General features: G+C 38.5%; 1 protein-coding gene across 2 annotated transcripts in view; it reads right to left on the reverse strand.

Annotated features, from left to right (window-relative positions):
* The window catches only part of CCNI (cyclin I), a 33,213-nt gene continuing 15,850 nt past the window's right edge, over positions 3,190–20,552 (reverse strand). The window contains exons 3-7 of one of the 2 annotated variants that reach the window (XM_003129097.6): positions 15,916–16,044; positions 12,973–13,047; positions 12,682–12,822; positions 12,160–12,390; positions 3,190–4,726 (exon numbers count right to left, since the gene is read on the reverse strand). In XM_003129097.6, coding sequence (XP_003129145.1) covers positions 4,283–4,726; positions 12,160–12,390; positions 12,682–12,822; positions 12,973–13,047; positions 15,916–16,044 — 1,020 coding nt within the window. In that variant the 3' untranslated portion in view covers positions 3,190–4,282. The remainder of the gene's footprint in view (positions 4,727–12,159; positions 12,391–12,681; positions 12,823–12,972; positions 13,048–15,915; positions 16,045–20,552) is intronic. The other variant, XM_021101478.1, reaches the window with a different exon arrangement.

A 20,552-nucleotide genomic window follows, 5' to 3' on the forward strand; every position in this document is an offset into this window, starting at 1 on the left:
AGGCTGTTAGATGATTTTGTCCAACTAATGTAATGTAAATGCCCTGAGCACGTTTAACATAGGCCGCCTGACAATGTTTAGCAGATGAGGTGCATTAAATGCATTTTCAACTCAAGGATATTTTCTGAGTTTTTTGGGATGTAACCCTGTCATAAATAGAGGAGGGTCTGTAAAATCATCGATATGGTGAGGAAAAGCTTTCCTTTTAACTCCTTGAGGCCAGCCTGTACTTCATACTACTGTCCTAATGATCAGTCAAATCCGACTTAAAATGAAAGCACAAGCTTTTGGGACTTGGCTGTTTTCAGGTTTCTCAATTATAATTCTAGGTTATTTTGCACAACTCACAAACATTAGGATTTTTCATCTGTGACACTTGTTTTGGAATGAGACATACCTCGCCACACATCTGTCCCAAACCATGGCAGATCCTGCTAATTCTCCCTCAGTCCACAGGCGCAGGCCGCCTGTGCCTTAAGTGGTAGGAACTTGAGTCTGCAAACGATGCTGGCACATTTACTGCTTAGCAACAAGAGGTGAGTGCTCAGCTGCTCATCCCCACACAGTAAGCCTAATTTCTCCCAGAAACTTAAAAAGATATTTTCCTAAAAGCGCCATCTAGTGGCCAAAGCTCAAAACCTATTCATGGGCACAGGAGACATTCTGTTAAGAGGTTAAGACAAATTAGACGAATTTTGGCGGCTTTAGGAGTAACAATTACATGTTAGACAAAACTTAATGATCTCTCAAAGCTTTATCTTTTATATTTAAAAGTTGAACCTTGCTAAAAATTCTTACCTATGTGGCATTGGACGATTCTCTAATCCTTAACCTGCTATCTCCCAGGATGGTTGTGGGGACATGTGGCTCATTCTCTTCCCTTTCCAGTTGAAAATGTACAAACTACCTTAAGGATGAAGATAACAGGACTCCCCATTATGTCGGCTGAGCATCAGTGGCTTAATCACACTGTAAGCGAAAGACTATTGTGAAGCTTTGGGCACTAAAGCTCAAGGACAACCAATTTTCTTGTTTCAGGAACTCCAGAATGAATGAATTAGCAATCTTGAAAATCCAGATATGTAAAGAGAATAGAGAGGATACACATTATGTGTTGGTTCTAACAATACAGGAGAAAAGAAATATTCTTAGGAAACAGACATCCTTGTCTTAACCCAGCAGAAATGTAGGCTCAGATTCTCATCAGTTTAGCTGAGTGAGGAGCTACGCTCTAGCTTCCTTCAGAGCCAAAGGCAGATGTCAGGAACATTTCTGGCACATCATTTAGGTCAGTCTTTTTAATTGGCATTTGAGAGCATGCTTCTTTCCAGCAACACCTGCCCCCCCACCCCCCACCGCTGCCACTGTCTGTAGAAAAAGATACTCGGTTCTCACAGGTAACCAGCTTCATAGTTCTTCAAAGAGAATGAAATATTTGGCCAGTCTTGGTATGATCGTGGAAAGCTAGAACATGCACTTACATTTCTGTTGAGTGGAGGATTAGAGAATAACTAACTTATCCCATCAAGTTTATCCTTTGCCTTTGCTGAGCCTTCATGGAATGATAGGTCTTCTAACCACCAAGAGGCACCAGGCGATTGCGATCTCTCAGTTCAAGTTTCCAAGTTGGAAGAGCATAGTTGTGATGTGGTGAGAAGCTTTAAGACATGTATCTTGGGGCAGACCAATGAGAAAGAATCGTTTCAGGTAACATAGGATCTACTATAACAGTAAGAATACTCATGAAAAGATTCATGCTATTGAGAATGTTTTGCTTTTTTCTGCTTCAGTCCCGTGAGTTCAGGCCCTAGAGAACCAAAGTTCTCCAAGAGCTCATGGTAACTCAGGTCTTGGGGACAGTGGCAGAGAGATATAACTGAAAGCCTGCTCAGGAGGTTCTAGTCTCCAAGGTTCTGGCATTTAACTGAACTATAGTTTATGTTTCAAGGCATGGGACCTAGCAGTGCAACCATTCCAATTCAGTTTCCCATGAAAACAAAACTTTTTTTCAAACTTATTTACCATCAATTTTAGCTTAGCCTCAGGATCAAGAAGTTAAAATGTTACTATTTTTACTGTCTTTTTAGGGTCACATCCATAGCATATGGAAGCTCCCAGGCTAGGGGCTGAATTGGAGCTGCAGCTGCCAGCCTACACCACAGCCACAGCCACAGCCAGATCCCTAACTCACTGAGTGAGGCCAGGGATTGAACCGCTTCATCAAGGATACTAGTTGAGTTGGTTTCCAATGAGCCACGATGGGAACTCCTTAAAATATCATTTCTAACTTCTATACAATCTGTAGCAACTTCACCACAAATGAAATACTCTGACTCTAGATTCAATTTCATCCCTAGCTTTCTATATGACAAAAAAGTTCATTTGTTAAGTGGGGGTAGGGGAAGCAGAGCTCAGTGTCACTTACTGGAGGTCCCACAATGCAGGAGAATTAACAGAACCAGATGAACATTAGGGTAAATGGAATTTTTTTTTTTTTTAACATGTAGCTGCAAAGCCTCATGTGCTCTTTACCTCAAATTCATTCTTTTATATTCCTTCCACTCCCTGCACTTAAATGTAAATAGATGTCTCCCATTTGATTGGACTATGAGGTCATAAGTAGTAGGTTGCCAACTCCTAAGTTTTTTGTTTTGTTTTGTTTTTCCCCTTTCCAGGGCCATACCCGCAGCATATGGAGGTTCCAAGGCTAGGGATCCAATCGGAGCTGTAGCCACCAACCTACGCCAGAGCCACAGCCACAGCCACATGGGATCCTAAGATTTCTTTAAGAGTTCCCTGGTGGTTTAGTGGGTTAAGGATTGGGCTGTGACATGGGTTCCATCCCCGGCCAGGGAGTTTCTGCATGCTCTGGGCGGAGCTTAAAAAAATAAACCCACTCTTGGTCTGCTAAAACCAGTGAGCTAAAAATACCAAGTTATTAAGATATGGGTCTATGCCTGGTTTCATGGTTCCTAAGGATGAGAATTTACTGTGTGGAAGATCACAGTCACCGGTTAGAAAATAATAAAGGAAAAAAATTTCAGTCAAGCCTAAACTCAATCACAATTAAATCCCTCTTCGTGTTTCATCTTCTGCAAGCATATAAGGGTTTTCGTCGTCTTCCACAGTTCAAATAGCAATGCCTAACCAATCAAGTACTTGCACTTCTTCACAAGCAGAAAAAGGAGATACAAAGGTTAAGGACAACTTTTATTGCTACCAGAGGCTTTTTATCTTCAGTACATGGTTCTGACTGCAATACCTTCTTCAGACTGCACAGGGGCTCAGGATCCAGAAGTCATTAACAGAAATACAGGTAGGCTGGGGAGGCGGGGGGATGAACTTTTATCCAGAAAATCCTAATAGCTTAACATAAACTAGGAGACTGAATTCAGTTATTACATGTTACAGACCCAAATCATAGAGCTGCCCCAACATTTAGACAGTCCTACTGATTATAAATGAGTGATCAGTTTTTTTAAAAATCTAATTTTAGTTGTTACATGTTTCTTTGGTGAGCACCTGGACATATTAACTTTACCACAAATGCTTTTATACAATTGTCAAAAATGCTTTCAACAAATCTAAGAGTGTCCTAATCACATGCCACTTTTAAGCTTCAATTTAAGATAAAAATGAAATAATTTTGTTTCTAAACTCTAGAAATTGAAAGGAGACGAAAATCAACATGGTGATGGAAGTCCTTTTTCTGTTACCACCTCTGATTTGTATGGGGCAGTTTTCAGGTATCTTTTTCAGATTAGTTTTTAATTTGAATCATGGATTAAACATGAATGTCAACACTGAAATAATCTGTTCACTAAATTGCTAAAAAATTTTGAAGGTTTCCTCATCAGTGGAAGTCAGGCTATAGATCAACATGCATAAAATTCATTAAGTATTCAAAAACGACACAAGCAAAAGCAAGAGGAGAATTAAATCAGGATTCTGGGACAAGGTTTGCTAGCTAGGAATTTTGGAACTTAAACACTGAATGTGAATTTCTGACAGGGTAATCTACATTTTAACAGAGAAAAGGGTGGAACGCTACAAAGATTTACTTAAAATTTTTTCTTGATCTTGAATTTTACACTTTTTTTGGTCTTTAACTGGTTACATAATATTGAATTAGAATTAGCCATACAAGTAAATGGTTTTTTCTGGCTCATTCTGAATCAGCCTGATAAGGTATACATGCATCTTTATATAGCCTCTCCTGGTTTCCCACATTCCCTTTCCCAGAGTAGGCTACCTTAGTTTGCACTTGAAGGTAACACTGAAGCTACATGACAGAAACAGGCTGCAAAGGTGGACAAGGGGAAGCGTGTCCCTCCTGCCTTGACAAATCGGCGCCACACACAGAGCCCACGTTTTCTGCAGCGTTATCTTCATTATAAAGCCTTTTGATCCCGTCATAGAAGTCATCCACTTCCATTTCCTCCACTTTGCGTTTAGCAGAGGTAAGCTTGCACCCGCTGGCAGCTGGGAGGTGATGGTAGAAGGCTGCTGTACCTCTGACTGGCACTTCTGGTTTGCTCTTGTCCTTGGCGAAATCTGGGCCTGGGGCAGAGGAGGGATGTAATCTGAACACTCCTTTGTCACAGGTCACCAGGGTGTGCTTGAGGGGACGGTAGACATAAACGGAGTTTAGAGGCAGGGCAGACTGCAGAGCAGAAAGGTGATGTGCCACAAGCTCCCGACAGTGGATCAACTGGGAGCTCTCCATCTGCACCAGGGGAAGAAAGCACAAGATGATCAGTGTAGGCTGCTCTATCAGCTCTGCTGGCCACTTCTTCTCCCCCTGCCCTCTGTCCCCCCAAATGTCTTTCCCCACATCTTTTACCTCACACTCATCTATTCCCACCAGCCTACCCATCATCTTAGAAATTGTGTCCAAATCTCTATTTCTAATGTAAACCTTTTTGGAACTTGAATTATGTGTGTGCAACTGTATGCAGGACATCTTCATGACAGCGGAAACTACTCTCTTGTTCACTGCTACATATCCGCTCTCTGCTCTTGTTTTAAGCTCTCTCCCCTGTCTAGATAGAAGGCCTTTCACCCCACTCTCTTTGCCTCTTCCAATCTCTTGAGAAGACCAAGGTAGGCATTCCCATTGTGGCTCAGCAGTAATGAACCGACTGGTATCCATGAAGATGCGGGTTCGATCCCTGCTTCACTTAGTGGGTTAAGGATCCAGCATTACTGTGAGCTGTGGTGCAAAGTGCAGATGCGGCTTGGATCCAGAGCTGCTGTGGTTGTGGTGTATGTCGGGAGCTACAGCTCCAGTTGCACCCCTAGCCTGGGAACGTCCACATACCACAGGTGCAGCCCCAAAAGACCAAAAAAAAAAAAAAAAAAAAAAGTTGACCAAGGTACAGATAAACGTAAAATCCATTAAAAATTTATAGAAGTCAGAGACAAGAAAAAATTTAAAGGGATGGAGAAGGCTAAGAATTTAGAACTACTTAAGTATTTTGTTTTTCAAACAGTAAATGATAACCTTTGACAAGTTTTATTTTTGTAGAAAATAGCACACTTGACAATAATGGAAAAGAATGTTTTTGCTGATATTTTCTGTTTAATTTGGGAGTTTCCTTCAGGATAGTTCAGCTATCAGTCCTTTCTAAAGCTACCCTTGACACCCCTAAGGCCCTTTCCAGGGTCATGTTTTTGTGTCAACCAGTCATCATGCTTACCACACTATATAAGAATAATCTATTTAACATTTATGCTTTGATACTATAAACTACAAGATCCCAAGGCATTGTATCATATTCATTCTTATTCCCTAAGTTTCCAGCACCGATGACTATACACGGAAGGCCTTCAAAATCTTATCTGTGATAGTCTAATTAGTTTCTGCTTTACTTTCCCAGCAATTACAGTGCTAGTCAAAATTCCTCTAGCAACATACAGTTCTCCCTATTCAGGTTTCTTTAGCGGCACCCCAAATACCTACCAGAAAGAATCGAACCACTTTAATTTGGTATTAAGTCGGCTCTCCACAATGTGACCAGCCTTAGTTGCTAGCACATCCCAATTTGTGCTCTACATTCCCACCAAACGGGCCTGCTCTGTCCTTTGCACCAATCTTGCCCTTTCTCACTGTACTCTGCTCACCTTATTTCTACCTGCTGAAATTCTATTACCTATTCCTTTCACCTCCAGGAAGCCTATCGTGACTATTTAACTATCAGAGATCACTTTCTAGTCTTATATTCTATAGGTATTTTTAGACATTCCTTTACCAATTCTTATTCATAACTTTAAAACTTGCAGCATACAGCATGACTGTTTTCAATACCACAGAGAAAATAAAGGAAAATAACACGCACTACAAGAATATATTTGCTGGAGTTCCCGTTGTGGCACAGCAGAAGTGAATCTTCATGGACTAGTATCCATGAGGATGTGGGTTCAATCCCTAGTCTTGCTCAGTGGCTTGGGGATCTGATGCTGCCCTGAGCTCTGGTGTAGGTCACGGACGAGGCTCAGATCCCACATTGCTGTGGCACAGGCCAGCAGCTGTAGTTCTGATTCGACCCCTGGCCTGGGAACTTCCATGTGTCACAGGTGCAGCCCTAAAAAGCCAAAAATTATCAGCAAAATTATTTCTGCTGATGGCAAAATTATCTTTATCTCTAAATAGTTTCATTGCTTGTTACCCAGGAAAGTGTATCAGTGGAAAGGAAGAGGAAAGGCTGCCGTTAGTCATCACATAGTACAAATGTAGGAGTAAGTCATCACAAATGTAGGAGTTCCCATCGTGGCTCGGCAGTTAATGAACCCAACTAGCATCCATGAAGACAAGGGTTCGATCCCTGGCCTTGCTCAGTGGGTTAAGGATCCGGCGTTGCCATGAGCTGTGGTGCAGGTCACAAAGGCGGCTCAGATCCAGCATTACCATGGCTCTGGCATAGGCCAGCAGCTATAGCTTCGGCTGGACCCTTAGCTTGGGAAACTCCATTTGCCGTGGGTGCATCCCTAAAAAACCAAAAAGAAGAAGAAGAAGACGAAACAGTACAAATGTAAAAATGTGTGAAAGTGTCAGAAACAATACGTGAAAATGACTTTTATTATCTATTATGTTCACTATTCTTGCCTAGTTTGAAATGGGCAAGATACTATTAACTAGTATTAGAATTTCTCTTCCTCTTTTAGAAAGAAAAGAAAAATTACACAATACTTAAGATGGTCCCCAACTATCAAGCTTGCAACTGTAGGCTAGAGAAACGAGCTAAGCTAAGCTAAAAACAGTGGAACAAAGCACACGAGATGAGGCTTCAAAGTTCTTTACGGCAACCGGTACCCTAGGCCAGGTACCAGGCTTCTTCAAAAAGCCTACAAAAGAGAGGTAACAGAAGTGAAAACAGGAACTGGGAAGTGAAAAGAAGGCTATAGTATAACAATTATTTTTAAAATTTAAGTACCTAATTTAATGAAGTGTTCTTTAACAAATGAATGATATTTAGTAGCCTAGAAAAGTAAAAATGCCTTGGTCATTGGGCAAAGTATCACAGCACAACCCTGAAAAAAAGATATGTATTCAAACAGAAGTATTATGCCACTATAATTTTTCTCTGTTAAAGTAGTAAATAAACAGGGAGTTACATTTTAGAGGTGACAACTGGCAGAAAATGGAGCTAGAAAGACACTGAAGATTATGCAAACCAATACCATTTAATGAACTGTACTTCCACCTAAGTCCTTTGGCTAAAGTAATGCATCAAATCAATTTCTTCTACTCTACTATAACCTGAATTTGCTGTAAGAAAATAACATGGCCCTCGTTGAGATACAGTGGAGGAAACAAAATAGGCACAAATACTGGATTATTGCAACTTTAGACACCAGATATGTCCTCTAATGAAACTGTTACAGAAAGATTTGAAATGAACTTGTTCTAACTTAGAGTGTCAAGAGAATATCCATTATTTTTCATGACTATCTCCCCCAAATTCAAATATGATAATCATTCCTTGCTAAAAAAGCAAAGAAAACTGTAATTTATTTCACCAAGGAAGAAGGGTAAATAGCATTAAAAGGTTACAGAGCAGAACAGCATGATCTAATTGTTCAGGAGGCCTAAGAGGACAGCATGACGCATGACAAATACCCAGCGCAGGAAACATCAACTGAGACTACAGTGCCTGGATAGGGACTAGGAAGACCACACTAACCTGGGTAAAGTTAAGATCCTGAGATGATCGAGGTGGACCACATCAGAAAGAGGAGAACATGAGTAGAGCCCCAGAAGCATAGCAGTGAGAGAAGGGCTAAGAACAAAGACAGGATTAGCCATCCCAGAATCATAACCACCAGGTAGTACAAGAGATAAGAGGGGTGGGGACAGTGCAGTGGAGCAGTTGGTGATGGGACTAGGAGGGGCAAGAGGCAGCTTGCCTTTCAAACCAAGGAACACTCACTGTACTTTGAAGTTCTGAGGGAACACAGGCAGAGTAGGTGATAGTAGGCCCCTCACAGCAAGATATGTCTATGATGGACCATTAGAAGTCCTCTCAAACCAGGACCTGGGAAACATGTCAGAATTCCAGCATGATCTTACCAATCTGATGCAAGAATTTCCTAGACTAGAACTAGAAATCTGATATTACTATGGCCCGTCACAGTCAAATTACAAAGACAGTCAACCTGCTGCTCCTACCAGAACACAGGTGAACTTTGCAAAGACAATTAAATCTTGATGAATCATGAGCCTCCCAGATTTGGGGCACAAGAGTTTCAGAGAACTGCTGAGACCAAGTCCCAAACTCTTCAAAGTTTTGTTATTAACGATCTTCCTCATTATAACCTGACTACTACATGGAGCAGAGACTTTAAAAAAAATTTTTTTTTCTAGAATCACTACGTCCTCAGTGCCTAGATCACAGAATTCTTAATAAATGTTTGTAGAATATAACTATATACATATACAAGAGAATGAGAGAGTGGTTTTCAAACTATGTACAAACAGATTATGAAAGGGAAGAGGCCAAGCTGAGTAGAATGCATCTGATAGGCCTCTGCCCCAAACACACAATACAAGGTAATACTCTACTTAGTATTTTGGAATTGTGTATATATAAGATTTTATTGGGGGTGAGGGAAGGGTTCCAATTCTAAAGGAAACTCTGAAAACCACTGGGCTAGAATCCTCAAGGTTTGTGTGCCACTGGGGTTTTTTTAGTCTTCTTTACTACTGAGTTCTGTGTGTCTCTGAGAAAGTTCTAAGTTCCCTGGACTGCAGTTATAAAATAAAGGAGCTGAATGATATCATTTCTAAGAAGATTCCTTCAAATTCCAAGCTTATAACACTTGGGGGAAACAGTTTCTGTGAACATTTTATTCCAGCAACAGAAAATTTATGCAAGAGAATAAGCAGATTCTCCTGTGTTCTTCAGTACAGAACAAGCCATCAAAGCTACAGAATATCCACGCTATTTACATTCTCGCTTAAGCTTCAGAGTCTGTCCTTTCTGGGAGAGTAACTCTTCATACAGCAGATTTTCTCTGTACTAGCTTAGAAACAGGCACAGAGACCAAGTCATGGAGGCATTTAGAGATATGTCCTTTGTTCTGATAAACTAAAAAATGTAGAAGATAGGAGGTAATCTCAATGCCCCTTCCCCCACTTCCACAGTCTAATGTAAATGGTTAACATTCGACTTCATTTTCCAACACTCTAGGTAGGCAAAGAAAATCTTCTGTGCCACACTATTCACTTATGTGGTGGTTTGGGTGAGTTTCTAGAAATGCTCACTAAATGGTAATTATCTATCTCCTAGGGTTTATTTTCATTATAGCATTTATTTAAACAAAAACACTTCTCAATTATTTCAATCCAAGATATGCAATCAAAAGAACATTATCTCCCTTGTAAAGGAGAAATAATTTGTTTCACATTAACACCATGTGTCCTAGGGAAGTAGAATAAGCTAAGCTATGCTAAAAACAGTGGAACAAAACACATATAAAAGAGGGATGGCATTCTAGTTGACATATGGCTCTGACCATCATCATCATTCTTTTTATGCAAAGATTTGCAGCCCTTCTCTGCTCACAAACTAGGGCCTGAAATTCTCAGACCTGAGAGGTTGCACATATCTTACGTGTCTGCTAATAAGATCGTCAATTAAAACTATCTTACAAAACACCAAATTCAAGCATTATTCTCTTTTTTCTTTTATAGAGTTCTTTTTATAATTTTATTAGCTCAATAACTTCAGCCCTTCGCTAAAATCAGTTCTTTTTCCATTATTTTTAAGCTTAGAATTGAAGTCTTGAATCAGTTCTTTTTCCATTATTTTTAAGCTTAGAATTGAAGTCTTCTCTAAATGACATTCAGTAAAACAAATCAGAGTAACTATTGCCAAATGAGAAGAAACAGGGACATAGAAAGGGAAAATGGGTTCATAACTCTTTTATGCACTCAGCTGGCCAAAGAATATCGTTTGAGGCAGATCTAAATTTTAAGTTATATTTGGTTGGTGACATGAATGGAATCAATAAGGACTCTGAGTAGTTGCTAACACACAGCACTCTTACTTTTCGATTGAATGTGAATTTTTTCTACCAAACCTTTATATTTTATATAGATGGCTGATAAAAATTTCACTGGCCTATAACATTTTATATCAATCTGCTGATACAAGTTGTAAGCCAGTCTTAGGCAAGAATGAACACTACCAGGACTTCAAAAAACGTTCTGAAACTTCAGAAAACAGTCTCTATTTATAAAATACTTCCATCTCTACCCAGCAGTAAATTATTTGCTTGTCTAAAAAGCAACTTTTTGCAATTTATATTTTTGACTTATCTTTCATAAAATGAGTAAAGTAGAGAAGTACTATAATGAAACCTACAAATATAACTAGGAATGTTCTTCATATAAAACTAATGGAGTATATTTATCAAAAATCTTATTAATTCCATTTTTTTATTAAAGTATAGCTGATTTACAATGTGCCAATTTCTGCTGTACAGCAAAATGAGTCAGTTATACATACACATACATCCTTTTTTTTTTTTGGTCTTTTTGCTATTTCTTGGGCTGCTCCTGCAGCATATGGAGGTTCCCAGGCTAGGGGTCAAATCCGAGCTGTAGCCACCGGCCTACGCCAGAGCCACAGCAACGCAGGATCCGAGCCGCGTCTGCAACCTACACCACAGCTCACAGCAACGCCGGATCGCTAACCCACTGAGCAAGGGCAGGGACCGAACCCGCAACCTCGTGGTTCCTAGTCGGATTCGTTAACCACTGCGCCATGACAGGAACTCCTCATACATCCTTTTTAAAAATATTTTCCCATCATGGTCTATCCCAGGAGATACAGCAGGACCTTATTGTTTATCCATTCTAAATGTAACAGTTTGCATCTACTAAACCCAAACTCCCAGTCCATTCCACCTTAAGTAATCTAGAAGAAGAGGTAAAAAGAATTAAGAAAACACTAACTAAGCTTTGTAAGAGAAGAAAAGAGGGAGTTCCAGTTGCGGCTTAGAGGGTTAAAACCCAACTAATAACCATGAGGATGCAGGTTTGATCCCTGGCCTCACTCAGTGGGTTAAGGATCCGGCATTGCCATGAACTGTGATGTAGGTTGCAGACCTGCTTCGGATCCTATGTTGCTGTGGCTGTAGTGTAGGTCAGCAGCTACAGCTCTGATATGACTCCTGGCCTGGGAACTTCCATATGCCACATGTGTGGCCCTAAGAAGAAAAAAAAAAAAGAGAGAGAGAAAAGAGACATCTAACCCATAGAATGTCTACTCTTAAAAACAGGTTGCCAGGAATCCCCGTCATGGCACAGTGGAAACGAATCCAACTAGGAACCATGAGGTTTGGGGTTCGATCCCTGGCTTTGCTCAGTGGGTTAAAAATCTGGCGTTGCTGTGAGCTGTGCTGTAGGTAGAAGATACGGATTGGATCTGGCATGGCTATGGCTGTGGCGCAGGCTCGCAGCTGTAACTCTGATTGGACCACTAGCCTGAGAATGTCCATATGCTGTGGCTGTGGCCCTAAAAAGCAAAAAAAAAAAAAAAGGTTGCCATTATAAGATTAAAAGGTCTCTTAGTTTTATAATAATCTTCTAACCTTATGTATCACGGTAAAAGAAAAAATTTTAAATGAACACTATTTAATTAGACTGACACCTACCTGTGCTTTCTGAAGCAGTTCAATTGTAAGAGGAAGCCAATCAGGAATGAGTTTCTCCATTTCCAAACTAACCATGGCCAGAGCAAGCATAGATCCTTTGAACTGCAGAAGTTGGTTGCAGGCCATACAGTGAAGTAGTTGCTTGGTAAGGACTGCCAAATGTTGAGATGGGCTCAGTTTGGGCAAACTAAAAAGTAACTGAGGCCTAGTTGACACTGCAATGGCATGGAACTAAAAAAAAAAAAAAAAAAAATCACAAGAACATCATTCTAGTTTTACTTAAATGTCTAGATAAGTTCTAACAAAAATTGATGTAACCTCCACAGGTGTTACTCAATTTCTAAGTTTGCAATTTTAGCTTCAGTGACTTGACGTATCCTAATTTCTAAATTTTCCTGGCTAATTGCAATAATTTTCCTTTTCCTAAAAATCAGAACAACAATAAAAAAAGAGAGGGCAATTTACTTTTGAAGCTATTGAAATAGGACCACATATTCATATAAAGACTTCAGGTATATTTACAATGTGAAGAAAATCCAATGGTGTGGCTGTGTGAAGATCCCAATTCAACTTATCCAGAATAATTCTCTCCATCCTTAAAATTTCAGATGAAGAACATCCACAGAAGCTATCTCTTGCCAACACCTTCAGTACTGGAATTCTCTATCCAAAGCAAAGGGGGATGGGGCAGGGAGGACAGGACAAAAAACCAAAAAACTCATTTTCAGTTTTTGTTTTGATAAACAGAAAGCAAGTTAATAAACAGAAATTTCAAAAAAGAAACATGACTAATCTTTAAAGGAAAATATTTACCTCATCCTCCTCAACAGTCTTGGCAGCTAAGAAAAAACAGCTGATTGCAATACAACTCAAGTATTTTGGGTGGGCCTAAAATGGGGAAAAGGGAAAGAGAGGAACTTCAATGATTCTTCAAAAAGTTAAGACTTTATTTTTTAAAATTAGATATGCAGATGAGACAAGTATGTCCACAATTCCATGGTATCCATTAATTTGATTCCCACCCACTGCTTCCTAAGATCAGAACTCTTACCTTCATAACCCTAGCTATATTACTCTCTATGGAAATACTAAGATTATTCCATTGCTGGACATTCAACTAATGCTAGTTAGCCAAAGTCAATTTCTATCCAGCAGAGATAGGCTTGATTTCAGAAGACATTTTTTTATTTTTAAAAATTCCTTCAATTAAAAATATACTTGTGTATTTTTTCTAAGTTAGTTTTATTCTCTTTACCTGTCAGATTAACATACTAGATGTTAGAGGAATTATAGAGAAAGAAGACTATAAAAGGAAGGCTATTTATATGTTTCATATGCTTTAAAAAATTATAGGATGCTAGCAGATGAAAATTTCTAATTAAAATTTTCACCTCCAAAATTATATATTCAGGTTCCATGGTAAGAATGAAAGGCCCCTAAATATATACAGAATCAATCAGTGGAGGGGGGAAACCTCTCCTGGGTTTGACAACCATAGGAGGGCTTGAATTTGCCTCTTTCCCTTATCTGTAATAAGGTAGGCCCACTTTCTACCTTATTGGTAGAATAAGGGTTTTGCCAACCCAACATCAGAATCCAGTATTAAATAAATAGGACAATTCAGTCCAGTTATACTGACACAGAAATAAGTTATTTAATGTTTCGACATTTACTTTGTATTTAAATACTATATTCCCATGAAACTGGGGAAGGCTTCTAATGACCAGAGTATAGCTTTGATTAATCATTTAATAAACATGCCAAAGACCACTGCCTCATTATAAATGGCATACTGTCTAGGAACCTTCCAATCCTCTACCTGTATGAGAAATAAAAGCTAGTTTAATACTACCAATATTTTAAAATAATCCTTAATATTAATCAGAATACTATGGTTTAGAAAGCACTTTCATAAATATTATGCTTTACATCTTCTTTTACAGGTGAGAAAAGTCTCAGCGGTTAACAGACACCATACAGTGATCCAGAAAGTGAAGTCAAATTTTGTTGCTAAGACAGTTTTCCAGGTTCCCTTATTTCCCCATGTATACAACACATCAAAACCATATCCCTGAGGTAATCAGGGTTCATTACAAAGAAAAGGGTCCAAAAGTTAACAACTTTGGGTAGGCAATGCAACTCTCAAATCAAGGACACCAATAATCAATTTAGTGCTAAAAAGAATCCCAACAGCAAATGTGTATGTGTGTATTTTTAACAAACATCAGTTCTCAATCCTGGATGTACATCAGAATCATCTATGTAGTTTTTTTTACATACAGATATCCAGATCTCATCTGTCAGAGATTCATATTGAGTAGGTCTGGAATAGGGCTCAGGGTCTACACTTTTAAAGAACTTCAGAGTACATTCTTCTGCACAGCTGGGATTGAGAAGCACTGTTGCAGCCCGCTGAAGGTCTGCTTTAAGCACCTTTAAACTCTAATGCATTTTATAGTTTCTATATTGAACAATATAATCATAGAGATATTTCTATACTGAACGATACAGATTAAACATCTCTATAATATAGATTAATTATAGAGATTGATATAGATTAATTTCAATATAGATTAATCATCTCTAAGTAAGAGTATCTGAGGCTAGTAACATAACAGGACCCATTAAATAAGAAACATGAAAATAATGAGATTTTACTTGGCAAAATTCTGTTACAGAAATTTCATTTAACAATAAGGTCAGTAAAAATCTTTTCTATGATAGATGCTAAGTAAGCCCATTAAATTTTTTGAAAAAACACATAACCCAAGACAGGACATTGACTTCCAATTCATCTTTCCCTATGAAAGTGGGATTAGCTACAGTCAAGGAATAGGGAGAAGGGGGAAGGGACTTGGTGCTGGGGAAAATGCAGGCATCTCAGTAACCCAAACTTCAGGAAATCAATATCACTATAATTAAAGTTTCTTTAAATTTCTCAAAAGTAGAAGTTTGAAACACAGAAAGGTAACTGAGTAACCATCCAAATTCTTCCACTCCATAATTTTTTTGGCTTCTTTTTTTTAAAATACCTAATAACAAAGTATACAGTACCTTTAGCACTGAATTCATAGTTCCCCCAGCTTACATTTTCCTGGCATTCAAATGAAAAATGAATAGCTCTTCTGCTTTTTCATCTTGCCACTGAATAAATGCTGACTTTCTGCTCTAAATCTGTTGAAGGCTACTATGATTGATTTCACATAATATAACCAATGCTACATTATACCAACAGGGACAACATAAAACTTATTTCTAACAATGCCATTTAACAAAAATACACCAAAGTTATTTTATGACAGTTCATCTTGTTATACTCCAAATGTATGCCTCTAGAAAGTATTTATATATTGTTCAGAAAGCTACACAAAAGGGATTCAATAAATAAGTAGTGACAGAAAAATATACAATAGGTTTATACTAGTCTGATTCGCTATTCACAACTAGACCTCAGTGTGTTAAAAGATGACTAAACATTCTGCCAATGCTATGATATGTATTAAAATCAAAGGATCAAAACTCTCATAGATTAAGTGTAAGTTATGAATACTGGTAGCCAAAAGAAAATTACAGAATTAGAAACATTTCTGAAAACTTAAAGCAAGAGCAGAAGACATCACGTCTTTTTATAGGTATATATCTATCATCAGGTTTTCCACTCCATCCACTTTGTAGAATATTCTACTAATAGCCCCTAGTGTAGCATATAAACCCTCAATAAAGAAGCTGTATGTAAGTGTATTCTAAAATATTTACCTTTACAGTAGCTAAGAACCTGTCCAAAAGACTGCTAGCCAGAGCAAATGTTTCTGGGTAAAGGTTGAATTGGTACTTGAGTTTGGCCAGCCACTGAATCACTTCATCTCTCTGGGATGGAGAAACATTCTACAAGGGAACAATTAAAAAATAAAAATAAAAGAGAACAAGTAAAGTTTCAAGTTATTAACAAGGATAGTTTATAATTATTGCCTATAAAAGGTTAGCAAATGCTATGGAATAAGTGTTTATATGTTCAAAAATACTTTTAAGTTTATTCAAAATCTGTCAAATGAGATAAATGAAGGTAAAACCTTATGTACTATGTTATAGCATTTAATATTAATTTTTTTCATACTTATTAAATAAAACTTTCACATTGTCACCTCATCATACACCTATACTTTGAGGTTTTCAGGGAATATAACATTTTAAAGTTTAGGTAACATTATTCTCAACTGATAGTAATTTTAGAACTAAATTTTCTCAATTCTTTTTGTTGTTTTGTTTTGTTTGTTTGTTTTAGGGCACCTGGAGGTTCCCAGACAAGGGGTCTAATTGGAGCTACGGCTGCCGGCCTACGCCACAGCCACAGCTACATCAGATCCAAGCCATGTCTGCGACCTACACCACAGCTCACAGCAACTCTGGATCCTTGAGCCACTGAGCAAGGCCAGGGATTGAACCTGAAACCTCATGGTTCCTAGTCGGATTCGTTTCCATTGCGCCACGACAGGAACGCCTCTCAATTCTTGAGAATAAAAAAATATAGTGAATTTCTTTCCAATGAAGCAAATGGCCCTTAAACTGCCTCGGGAAATATAAATGGGATAACAGCTTATTCAAAACAAAAGTCAATAGGAATAAATTAAAGATATGAACAACAGACGAACTATACATTTAAAAATGATGAAAGAACAGCAAAGAACTTAACCTGAACCAACTTATCATCACAAGTTGTATGGATACAATACAAACACTAAACATTATTGATGTTTTAATCTTCCTACATGTTATTTTTAATTGCTGAGTATGGGTTTAGTTTTTAAAAGGTGCGCATTTTAAAGCAACAGTTAATGATTTAGATACCTTTATCTTGAGTTTTGCAGGCACCATAAAAAAACAAAACGAATCTAGTAATACTTAATCTTCTACTAATACATGAAACATTTCCACATAAGTACTACTTCTGCGTGGTAAACACAAAAGTGTACAGAAATGACTCCGTGATTAATGGAAAAGATTATTTTCAGTAAGTGAGGGTTTCAGACAAGTAAAGGTTTAAACACTGCAAGATTTATCATCACCATGACCATTTTGGATAGAAATCTCTTTTATCTCATTCCTCAGAAAGTATAGGAACCACAGCTTAAATCTTTCTTCCTGATCACTCAGGGTCAACTTTATGAGACTGATTGCTATTATCACAGAAAGATGCATTAAGAGCTTGAGATGTACATCTTGAGAATATATCTCCTCAAACAGTATTTCAGCTGGAATTTCTTCTCTCCTTCCTCACTGCACTGGCAAGTTGCCCTTATTTTATTCCAACTCCTCTTTCTGTCAGTTTTCGGCTTTGGCACAACAAAGTCAAGTGTTTCTGTGTTGGCCAAACTAATCATACACATAATTTTTACATTTAGCTCAAAACTCAGTTATAACTGGTCGTTTATAACTGCCATACATTCACCTTCTGGTCAATACCCTTTGTCAAATAAAGACTGACCCTAGATTGCACAAGAAATACAGACAAGAAAATGAAATAAAGATGATTTACAACCTCTTATATTTTTACATCTCACCACCAGGATGATGTGAAGACCATGAACAATAATCTGAAAATATTTGACTGTAAAAAAATTTAGTTTAGTTCAAATGTAAATCAAATGATATTAAGTGTTGATTGTTATAATATGTCATGGGAATACAACGAAGAATGAAAAACTCCCTGTTTAAACTTCAAAACTTAAGTCTCATGGTGAGGCAAATAATCAAAAAATATCAATAAAATATGGTAAGCATTAAAACAAATGTAGGGCACTCTCTGGTGATCTAGTGGCACTGCAGCCCAGGTTCAGTTTCTGGTCTGGGAACTGAGATCCTACATCAAGCTGCTGTAGCCCAAAATCCTAAAACTAAAAGCGAAACCAAAACAGATGTATGTAACAGGGTGCTAGAGGAGCACAGTGGAAGGGCACCTGGCCCATTGTGGGAGGGGAATAAAAAGTTCTTAGAGGAGACAGCAGCTGACGCATTTTAAGAGTGAGGGGAGAGGGTGACTATTTGTGAAGCAAGGAAAAGAACCAAGTATTTTAAATCTGTGAACTTTACTCTGAAGGATAAGAACCATGTCAACCTGGAGGCAATAACCTATTGTTAAACTCCTCTGTCTTGTAAATAATCAAGATGGATGGAAAAGACTGCTATAAACAGATACGCTGAGAATCAGTGATACAATCCCATGAATCATAAAGAAACATGGGGATGGAGTTCCCATCGTGGCACAGTGGGTTAAGAACCTGACTGTAGCGGCTCGGTTGCTCTGAAAGCACAGGTTCAATTCCCAACTGAACACAGTGGGTTAAAGGATGCAGTGTTGTCACAGATGCAGCCTGGATTCAATCCTTGGCCTGGGAACTTCCATATGCATGGGGGCAGGGAAGGGAGGGAGGAAGGGAAGGAACACAAGGTTGTTCACGGTAATGAAGTCGTGGGCTTGACAGGTTTTGGGTACTTGGAGTAGCAGGGAAATTTATGTCCTGCAGAGACTATTGTCCAACTTGACAGAGGAAACTGTGGAGTTAGGCTATTAAAGCCAGGAGTTGGATTTTCTCTCTCTCTCACACACAAAAGGAATCTGAAAAAGGCACCAAAATAATATCTGGAGCTATGGCTTTCCAGAGATGGGAGGAAAGCAGACACAGCCCCATAGCTGGTCCCTGGGTCAAACAGTTCTTAGCATGGTCACTGGTTTTACAATATTCCATTCTCCATAAAGCCTTGAGGTGCTACTTTAAAGCATGAACTAGGGGCCCTAAGGGTCCCTAGGAACCAAGTGAAGCAGTCACAAAACTTGCACATGGAGAGAGTTAAGCATTCAAGAAAAATTAAACTTCTACCAAGATGAGCTTTTATCTAAAAATGTCCAAAGTTATATTAAGTAAGCCATCCAAACAAGTCGAGAACAAAGAAATAAACTGTAGATGGTGATACAATCGGATACAACTGGGGAGGCTTTTAGTAGGGTGAAAGAACACAGACCAAGAGCAGCAATGAGGATCAAAAACACCATTAATTCCACCTTCAGGTTAGTAAGAAAGGAGAAAAAAAAAAAATCCCTAAATGACAGATTGCATTACATAATGTGACTTGGTATTTGACATTAAACAATTAATACAAACATATAACTGTTAAGAAGTCCTACAAAAGATGGACATAATGTGCTCTAACTATGGGTTTAACACAGGGGAACACAGTTAAATAGATTTTCATACCATATTTATAACTAAATGATATAACGTGTAGAGCACATAGAATGTAAAAGGCACTTAAATACTAGTTTTGTCCTTCCCACATCTAGAAATACCTGATGCTTTAATGATGCCAGAAAAAACATTTACAAAACACATGTAAATTACATATAAATAATTCTTTTATACCAATTATAATACAATTAGTTAACAAAAATTTTTGGAAATTTAACATAACCTCTATTTTAAAATTTGAAACTAGGACCAAAAGAGCATTCCTGCGTGGCTAGTACTATCACTAGCTAAAACTAATGATAACCAAAAAAACTCCACAAAAGACAACAGTCTGAGAAGATTTACTCTTTTCTGGGAGTAGGGAGGGCATATCCACGGCTTATGGGTCATACCAGGGCATAACAGGCTAGTGGTCAAATTGGAGCTGGAACTGTAGCCTCCAGCCTACACCACAGCCACTCGGGATTTGAGCCCCATCTGCAACTACACCACAGCCCACGGCAACGCCAGATCCTTAACCTGAGTGAGGTCAGGGATTGAATCTGCGTGCTCATGGATACTAGTCGGATTCATTTCCGCCAAGCCATGATGAGAGCCCCATGAGAAGACTCACTCTTAACTGAAGTGATACTGATCCTAAGATCATTTTTTCCAATCATTTCAAACATGTACTGAACAGTAATATTATCAGAATACCTTTTAAAAATTAGGTATATGCCTAATCCCACTCAGGAGGGAAGGGAGAAGGAGGGCAGAGTCTGCCTACCCCTAAGAGTATTTCCTGATCAAAGGATCTGTTTTCTCTCATATGGGTTGCTCAAATGGGGTTAAAGGGTTGAACTAACCCCAAAGAGAATTTATGATGGTTTGATTCAACATGGTAAAACACAGGGCTTTATATTCCACCTACTGCTATTCTGATCATTAAAACACAAATCCTCCCCAGCTTTAAAATCTAAAAGGTTCACCATTACCTAAAAGATTAACTATAATCCCCCAGGGATGGTATACAAATCCCTCTATGACCTACCTCTCTAGCCTCACTTACGTTTCATCACTTTCCCTTAAAATTCATAAGAGCAGTACTTGTATTTACGGTTCTTCCTTACTCCTGCCATGTCATCTTCTATCACTGTTCCCTCTTGTTGGAAC

Source organism: Sus scrofa, chromosome 8 (assembly GCF_000003025.6).
Source record: "Sus scrofa isolate TJ Tabasco breed Duroc chromosome 8, Sscrofa11.1, whole genome shotgun sequence".
Lineage (NCBI taxonomy): Eukaryota > Metazoa > Chordata > Mammalia > Artiodactyla > Suidae > Sus > Sus scrofa.